This window comes from Aotus nancymaae, unplaced genomic scaffold, assembly GCF_030222135.1.
Source record: "Aotus nancymaae isolate 86718 unplaced genomic scaffold, 86718_ANA_hifiasm-v0.15.2.pri h1tg000059l, whole genome shotgun sequence".
NCBI classification, from domain to species: Eukaryota; Metazoa; Chordata; class Mammalia; order Primates; family Aotidae; genus Aotus; species Aotus nancymaae.
Genome location: NW_026988473.1, coordinates 41,821,994 through 41,831,181, shown reverse-complemented (window position 1 = coordinate 41,831,181; position 9,188 = coordinate 41,821,994). Strand labels below are relative to the sequence as shown.

Genomic DNA, 9,188 nt, shown 5'->3' with positions numbered 1-9,188 from the left:
GTTTCTGCAGTCAAGTAAGCAAAATGGTAAGTCTGGAGTATTTGGGCAGGCATGGATGAAGAGCCAGTTCTAGTCACCTAGCATTAGTTTGGCCACTACCAAGCTGATAACTTCCTTGGCCGCCAGGGGCCTGAGGCAGTATAGAGCTTAAATTTCCAGTCCATTCAGGCCAGCAGTCTCCTTCTCAGCCCAGGGATAAATAAGGTTGCTGTGGAGGTATACAACCAAGTGGTTGCTGTTTCTGTCTGATATAGGGGGCCTCTAGCTTCAGGCTACTTGTTGGTTGAGAAAATTGCCATAAGAGAGAGGTATACTGGAAATGATGGTAGTTGACATTTGTCAAGGAAAGCCAGAGCATGTATGTGCAAAGCTGAAAATGAGGAATTAACCTTGAGAAGGGAAAGAGCTTTCTAGGTTTAAAGAACAGCAAAAAGTCCTGATCCAAAAAAAGTTGCCCAAAGCCTATTTGGAGGGGAGTGTATTGAGTGTCCTGAGATGATATCGGAGGTGGCATAGGAGGCCAAATCTTGAATATCTAGCTTGTGGTAATTGGTTACTCTACGTGCAATGGAAAGCCACTGAAAGGTTTAAAGCAGGGTTATTGCATAATCTGAACCATATTAAAAACAAATACTGGCCAGGCACGTATTTGTTTAACCATATTAAAAACAAATACTGATTCATGCATGTAAAACCAGCACTTTCGGAGGCCGAGGTGGGTGGATCCCTTGAAGTCAGGAGTTCAAGACCAGCCTGGCCAGCATGGTGAAACCCCATCTCTATTAAAAATAGAGAAAAAAAAAATTAGCCAGGTGCAGTGGCATACGCCTGTAGTCCCAGCTACTTGGGAGGCTGAGGCAGGAGAATGGCTTGAACTCGGGAGGCAGAGGTTGCAGTGAGCCGAGATCGCGCCACTGCACCATCAGCCTGGGCGACAGAGCGAGACTCCGTCTCAAACAACAACAACAACAACAACAACAACACTACAGGCTATTATATGAAAAATAAATTATATTTTGAATTTTGGAAAAGGTTCAAATGCAAATACTCGACAAAGATGGAGTAGGTTGTGTCCCCTTCTGTGAGTTATAAATATTAATAATTTCTTGCTGTAAATTGAATGCATCCTTAGCATCTTTGAGTTTCAATTATTATCCTCTGTTCTCTCAAGAGAAATTCTGACTTTATTTCAGCACTCAGTCCTGAGAAGTTAATAATTTTTTTTTTTTTTTTTTTTTTTTTTTGAGACAGAATCTCACTCTGTCCCCCAGCTGGAGTGCAGGGCCACCATCTCTCCTCACTGCAACCTCCACTTCCCAGGTTCAAGGGATTCTCCTGCCTCAGCCTCCCGAGCATCTGGGACTACAGGAGCGCACCACCACACTCAGCTAATTTTTGTATTTGTAGTACAGACGGGGTTTCACCATATTGGTCAGGCTGGTCTTGAACTCCTGACCTCGTGATCCGCCCGCCTTGGCCTCCCAAAGTGCCGGGATTACAGGCGTGAGCCACCGCGCCCGAGAAGTTAATAATTTTTTTAAATCCTGCAAATAATGCATCCCCGTCTTGCACACTCTTAGGTCAGTCTAGAATTCTTCGCGTCATTTCCCTGATCTGGACCGCCGCAACCCACAGCGCTCTCCAACCTGGAGAAGTCCACGTGCCTGCGCCGTTGGGGGAATGGGGGCGGAGCTTGCGTGCTGACGCAGAAGAGCCATGCGTGGGAGCGTGCGCGCCTCGAGACAGACGAAGGGCAACCGTCGGCGGGCTTTGCGCCTCAACCGTCGTTGGTGTATTTTTCTGTTGTCACTTCTGTGTCTTCCTTCAAGGTGGTTCCTTGTCCTTTTGGGTCATCTGTACTGCGCCAGGCCAAGCATTTGTGAGCGTGTGGTGCTGGGGTGAAAGTGGGGGCTGGGGACAGAGAGAAATCCAAAAGCCCGCTGGTGCCCCAGCCCTCTCATTGCCTGGTAGGCTGGGCCTTGCTTTACCTTCCCCGCACCCTTGACCAGGAAGTTCTTTCTTTGGTTTCTCTCCACCCCGGCTCCAACGTTCTGTAAACTGAAGAGGCTGTTCCTTAGATGTTCAGTGTGGTTAACACATCGTAGCTGTGAGAGTGATTAACTTCGGAAGTTCGATTCCATTGAAGTTGCGTTATCCCTATCAGGTTCTCCAAATGTCAACTGTCAAGGAGAAGCTTATTGAGAAGCTAATTGAGGACGATAAAGACTCCCAATGTAAAATTACCATTGTTGGAATTGGTGCCGTAGGCATGGCTTGTGCTATTAGCATTTTACTGAAGGTGAGTAAGAAGCCCATCCTGTGACTGAAAATCAAGTGAGCACTTCAAAGTCTTGGAGATGTCAATGCATTCAGGGTTCCAGGGTTAGTCCCTTGAAAGCAGATCTGTATCCTCTTATCTGGCCTGCCCACCCGCCAGCTGGGCCTCGCTTCCTTCTTTCCTCCTCCCCCTTCCTTCTTTTTTCTTTCCCTCCCTCCCTCCTTCCCTCTCTTCCTCCCTCCCTCCCTCTCTCTTTCCTTTTCTTTCTTTTCTTTCCTTCTTTTCCTTCCTTCCCTCTTCCTTCCTTTCTTTCTCTCTATTAAAAACGTGCGCTTTGAATGAAGAGATCCCCTAAACAGGCTTTGTGCGAGCAACATGGCTGTTTATTACCTGGGTGCAAGTGGGTTAAGGCCGAAAAGGGCGTTAGCAAAGGGCAGTGTAAGGATAGGAGTTGGTTTTACAGGTTTGGGGTGGGCAGTGGAAAGTTACAGAGTAAGATCAGTTACAGTGGTGGGGGTAGGGGCAAGGAGTATACATTACCATAAGTTTAGTTACAATGGCAGGTGGGATAAGAGTAGTTAAGATGATAGGATGGGGTGAGGGGCTTCTCCGGGGAAGCTTCGCTGGACGATTAGGGACAATGGCGAATGCGGGGTGGGGGTGGGGGGGTGGGGGGAGACAATCAGTCGAGGCAAGCAAGACTTCAGACTTTCAGGCTCCAGGCTTGACACTCCTTTTCTCTTTTCCTTTTCGTCTTTCTTTTCTCTTCTCCTTCCTTTCTTTTTCTGACTTTCCTTTTTCTTTTTTTGAGACAGGGTTTGTCTGTTGCCCAGGCTGGAGTGCAATGGTGCAGTCTTGCTCCCCTGCAGCGTCCGCCTCCCAGGCTCAAGCGATTCTCCTGCCTCAGCCTCTTGAGTAGCTGGGGCCTCAGGCGCGCACCACCAGGCTTGGCTAATTTTTTGTATTTTTAGTAGAGACAGTGTTTACCATGTTGGCCAGACTGGTTTTGAACTCGTGACCTCAAGTGATCCACCTGCCTTGGCCTCCCAAAGTACTGGGATTACAGGCATGAGCCATGATGCTTGGCTGCCAATAGGTATTTTTTTAACCCTTGTCCCCTCCCTTCCTCTCTGCTTTTGGAGTTCCCAGTGTTTTCTGTTCCCATCTTTATGTCCATTTATACCCAGTGTTTAGCTCCCACTTAAAAGCGAGAACATGCAGTATTTGGTTCTCTCTTTCTGCATTAATCACTTAGGATAATAGCTTTCAGCTATATCCATGTTGCTGCAAAGAACATGATTTTGTTCTTTTTTATGGCTGTTGAATATTCAGTATTCCATGGTGTATATGTACCACTTTTTCTTTATCCAGTCCACCATTATGGGTGCTTAGATTTATTCCGTGTCTTTGTTATTATGGATAGTGCTGGGAGAAACATGCTAGTGTAGGTATCTTTTTGGCAGAACACAATTCTAACTTTCTGTACTTTATGATGCTGGTGGTGGTGGATCTCTGCACATTTTCTTCCTTGCCAGTTGACATCTTCTCAGATTCTGCCAATAGAGGTCACTAGAGGGAAGTTGGAAGGTAAGAAGAGGAGAGAATAGACCTCCTTGTTTGCTTGTTGTTCTGGTTACTGTCATCCCAACTGTAGCCCTTTGTTGAAATTAGGTTGGTTCTAACCTCCAGCTTCTTTTGGAACTCCCAACATTGGCCTCATCTTGTCCGCTCAGCAGTATCAGCAGCAACCAGGTTTTGCCTTCTTCGGGTGTCTGAACATAGCTCCATGAAACACTTCCGGTAGTCTCTCTGTTCTGTCACCCTTAGGGGTGTTAGCGTCTAACTACAGTTGCTGTGTCTGGATTACCTCCTATGTTCCCTTTTTGCTCTTTCAGAACTCCAACTGCTAGCTAATTCCCTATACTAAATTTCCTCTGTTGAAATACTTAGAGTGGTTTCCATTTTTCTGACCAAACCCAGATAGACACATAGACTGATAGAAAAATTGACCCATAAACATGATCTGGTTTTTTTTGTTTTTTGTTTTTCTTGTTGAGACAAGGTCTGGCTCTGCTGCCCAGGCCAGAGTGCAGTGGTGCAATCTCAACTCACTGCAGTCTCTACTTCCCAGTTTCAAAGCCACCCTCCCACCTCAGTCTCCTGAGTAGCTGGGACTACAGGCACACACCATCATGCCTGGCTACTTTTTGTATTTTTTGTAGAGACAGGGTTTTGCCATGTTGCCCAGGCTGGTCTTGAACTGGTGAGCTCAAGTGATTCTCTTGCCTTGACCTCCCAAAGTGTTGGGATTACAGGCATGAGCCACTGCGCCCTGCCAAATATGATCTAGGTTGTTTGTGCACAATTCTGCCTCCTTTTCTTTCTTTCTTTCTCTCTTTCTTTCTTTTCTTTCTTTCTTTTCTTCTTCTTTTTTTTTTTTTTTTTGATAGGATCTCACTCTGTCACCCAGGCTGGAGTGCAGTGGCACAGTCATAGCTCACTACAGCTCAACCTCCTGGGTTCAAGTGATCCTCCCACCTCAGCTTCCCACATAGCTGGAATTACAGGCATGCACCACCATGCCTGACTAATTTTTTGTAGAAACAGGGTTTCACCATGTTGCTCAGGCTGGTCTCGAACTCCTGAGCTCAGTCTGCCACTTTGGCTTCCCAGAGTGCTGGATTACAGGTGTGAACACGTGGCTGGCTTTCTTATCAATTAGCTGAGAAGTGTTAATGTGATCCTTTTAGATGAAACTTCTTATCCTCCTCCCATTCATGATACATAACACATTATTTAGTAAATTTTAGAATATATAGTTTTTCAGAATGGCCAAATGGTACCTGATCTAAATAAAAAACAGTAGTAAGTAGGGACTTTTATCTCTTTCCCTTACTGTCCCTTTGGAATCTGGCCACTGGAATCTGAAGTACTATATAGTTCTGTACTCTGTTGCATGTGACAAAAACCCAATTCAAATTCAGTTAAGCAGAAAGAGACAACATATTGTTCATGTAACTTGAAATAGGGCAGAAATAGCTTCAGGTACTGCTGGATTCTGAAGTTCAGACATATCAAGATACAATCTGCATATCTTGGTTTAGATTTTCTCTGTTGGCTTAACTCTTCAAGTCTTTCTGTGTGGTGGTAAAGATGGCTGTACAGTTTGTTCTTACATTCTTTTTTTTTTCCCTCCAACTCTACAGTCATTACTAAGTTTCTTAGATTTGCATGTCATTCTTAGAGCTTATGATTCCGAAGAAAAGTGAGATGTAATCTTCCATCTTCCATTTTCAAACTTTATAGACATACTTGTTTCTTATACCTGGGCCATATGTCCACTTATGAACTGATTTCTGTGACCAGAAGGAAAAAATGGAACAATTGGCTAGATCTGGGTTTATGCCCATCTCCTCCAAGGTTGGAGGACTGATGTTAACTGTACTGCACTGAACCACATGGAATGGATTCCCATGGAAAAGAGGAATTCTATTACCAGGGACACTAGACAGATGAAAATAAGTGTTCACCAGAGGTGGTTACCTTTCTGTTTGGGCCATAAGGATGCATACTCAAAGCAGCTTCAGCCAACTCAGAAATAAGGCTTAAGGTTAAATATAATAAAATCCTGGCAGGGCACGGTGGCTCAGGCCTGTAATCCCAGGACTTTGGGAGGCCAAGGCAGGCGGATCACTTGAGGTCAGGAGTTTGAGACCAGCCTGACTAATGTTGTGAAACTCCATCTCTACTAAAAATACAGAAATTAGCCAGACATGGTGGTGGGCGCATGTAATCCTAGCTACTTAGGAGGCTTGAACCTGGGAGGCAGAGAGGTTGCAGTGCCTGAGATCATGCCACTGCACTCCAGCGTGGACAACAGAGTGAGACTCTGTCTCAAAAAAAAAAAAAATACAGGTTAAATATAATAAAATCCTTTGAAATCATTTTATTTTCCTTGGTTTTAAATTATTTAAATGGTAAAAAACAAAACAAAAACCCAACTCTAAAAAGTTATAACTTTTTAATGTGAAGTCAAAACAATAATTTTTGCTACATCCTAATGTTTACTTACCTTTACTTTTGGTCACCCCAGTTTCATTGAAAAACTATTTTTATATCATTTTTCCCTATTAAAATATGAGATTCCTTTAATTATGAAGTAGCCATATGAAAATTCTTCTTCTCCTAAAACTTGAGTAGGAACATTTTCCAGAACACTTTACTCAGAACTTTTATATATTTTAGGATTTGGCTGATGAACTTGTCCTCATTGATGTCGCATCCGACAAACTGAAGGGAGAAATGATGGATCTTCAGCATGGCAGTCTTTTCTTTAGTACTTCAAAGATTACCTCTGGAAAAGGTTAATTTTAGTTTTATAAAGTTATTTTCAAAGCTTTAAAAAAAAATAAATTTTACCAAACTTTGTCAATAAATGTAAAATTTAAAATAGCACCATTAGGCCATATAATTTAATTAATTTTTTTTTTTTGGAGACAGAGTCTCTGTAGTTCAGGCTGGAGTGCAGTGGTGCTATCTTTGTCTCACTGCAACCTGCCCCTGCCAGGTCCCGGTTCAAGCAATTCTCCTGCCTCAGCCTTCTGAGTAGCTGGGATTATAGGCGCGAACCACCATGCCAGCTAATTTTTTTTTTTTTTTTTTTTTAAGTAGAGACGGGGTTTCACCATGTTGGCCAGGCTGATTTCGAACTCCTGACCTTGTGATCCACCTGCCTCAGCCTCCCAAAGTGCTGAGATTATAGGTGTGAGCCACTGCACCCGGCTAATTTTTTTTTTTTTTTTTTTTACACGGAGTCTTGCTCTGTCACCATGCTGGAGTGCAGTGGTGCGATCTTGGCTCATTGCAACCACCGCCTCCTGAGTTGAAGTGATTCTTCTGCCTCAGCCTCCTGAGTAGAGCTGGGACTACAGGCACGTGCCACCATGCCCAGCTAATTTTTTTGTGTTTTTAGTAGATGATGTTTCGCCACGTTGGCCAGGATGGTCTGGATCTCCTGACCTCCTGATCTGCCCACCTCAGCCTCCCAAAGTGCTGGGATTACAGGCGTGAGTCACCATGCTTTGCCAATATTTCTGTTTTTTTGAGACGGAGTCTCACTCTGTCACCTAGGCTGGAGTGCAGTGACATGATCTTGGCTCACTGTAACCTCCACCTCCCAGTTTCAAGTGATTCTCCTGCTTCAGTCTCCTGTGTAGCTGGGATTACAGGCTTGTACCACCATCCCTGGCTAATTTTTGTATTTTTAGTAGAGAATGGATTTCACTATGTTGGCCAGGCTGGTCTTGAACTCCTGACCTCAGGTGATCCACTCACCTCAGCCTCTCAAAGTGCTGGAATTACAGGTGTGAGCCACTGTGCCTAGCCAGGCCATATGACTTTAAAAGTTAATTTTTTGAAAAGAACATTTCAGTATAATTGGAGGATATTTAGAAAACCTGTATAAAGAAAATTTGAATCTCTTCTATTAATGACTTTATGTAGGTTTTCTAAGCTTTTGTTTTCTTTACATAACTGATGTATAAATGCTTTTAAGCTTGTCATTCTCTCTTTCTTTTTTTTTGAGACGGAGTCTCACTCTGTCGCCCAGGCTGGAGTGCAGTGGTGGGATCTTGGCTCACTGCAACCTCCGCATCCCGGGTTCAAGCAATTCTCCTGTCTCAGCCTCCTGAGTAGCTAGGATTACAGGTACATGCCACTACACACAGCTTGTTTTTGTATTTTTTTTTTAATAGAGATGGGGTTTCACCATCTTGGCCAGGCTGGTCTCGAACTCCTGACCTCGTGGTCCAACCATCTTGGCCTCCAAAAGTGCTGGGATTACAGGTGTGAGCCACTGTGCCTGGCCTCGTCATTCTGCTTTATTTATTTTCCCAAAAATATATGCTCTTGAAGAGTTTTTATAATATTATTGATACATTTATCCATATTCTTTAGGTTTTTTTTTAAGGAAAATTTGTATTATTGTAATTATTTTTATGTACAGAAAACTCAGTAGTGTACATTTAACCCAGTTTAGTGGCAAGGTCTTTAGCCTTTGACTTTTCAAGCTTGGCAATAAAAGCCATAGACTTGGGACCCACGACATTGCCTCCCCAGTGACAGCAGATCTCATCATATCTGTTGTTGTAATTGGTCCTAATAGCTTCCACCAGCTTAACCAAAGTGCCTTTGTCTTCCAAGTTAACCTGTGTGAAGGTGACAGTGGTGCAGGTCTTCCTGTGGACTAGATGTCCCAGTCTTGCCTTCCCCTTGATAATGAAGTAAGGGATCCACATTTTATAACACAAGGCAGGCAAGAAGACAACCAGCTCGATGGGATCCATGTTGTGTGCGGTCACCACCAGCTGAGCTTTCGTGTTCTCCACCAAGGTGGGGACAGTGTTAACTCCTAGAACACACAGTCACTGTGAGCACTCACAGGGCCTGCTCTGGTCACATGAAGCTGCTGGGCCCAGCTGTTGTAGTTTTCTTTCTATATTTATAGTGAACCAGGTTTCAAGGCATAGCATGAGGCCATAGAACATAGGGAATGGAGGACTTGGCTTCATCGTCATTAGCATCACGTGTTGACCAACTAAAAGCCTCTGATAATTAGGAAAAATATTTACTTTTTATCATACACTAAAGTATGTGGTGCACTCTTTGGTAATGTGATTCAACAGATATACTTTGTTTCTTTCTTTTTTTTTCCTTTGAGACAGAGTTTCACTCTTGTTGCCCAGGCTGGAATGCAATGGCTCAATCTTGGCTCACCACAACCTCCGAGTCCCAGGTTCGAGCAATCGTTCTGCTTCAGCCTCCTGAGTAGCTGGGATTACAGGCATGCACCACCACACTCGGCTGATTTTGTATTTTTAGTAGAAACGGGGTTTCTCCGTGTTGGTCAGGC

General features: G+C 43.9%; 1 protein-coding gene across 2 annotated transcripts in view; it reads left to right on the top strand.

The window, feature by feature from the left end:
* The first annotated feature begins 1,419 nt into the window (after positions 1-1,419).
* LOC105719995 (L-lactate dehydrogenase C chain) overlaps positions 1,420-9,188 on the top strand; it is a 42,623-nt gene continuing 34,854 nt past the window's right edge. For both annotated transcript variants that reach the window (XM_021675178.2, XM_021675179.2), the window contains exons 1-2: positions 1,420-2,299; positions 6,524-6,641. In XM_021675178.2, coding sequence (XP_021530853.1) covers positions 2,174-2,299; positions 6,524-6,641 — 244 coding nt within the window. In that variant the 5' untranslated portion in view covers positions 1,420-2,173. The remainder of the gene's footprint in view (positions 2,300-6,523; positions 6,642-9,188) is intronic.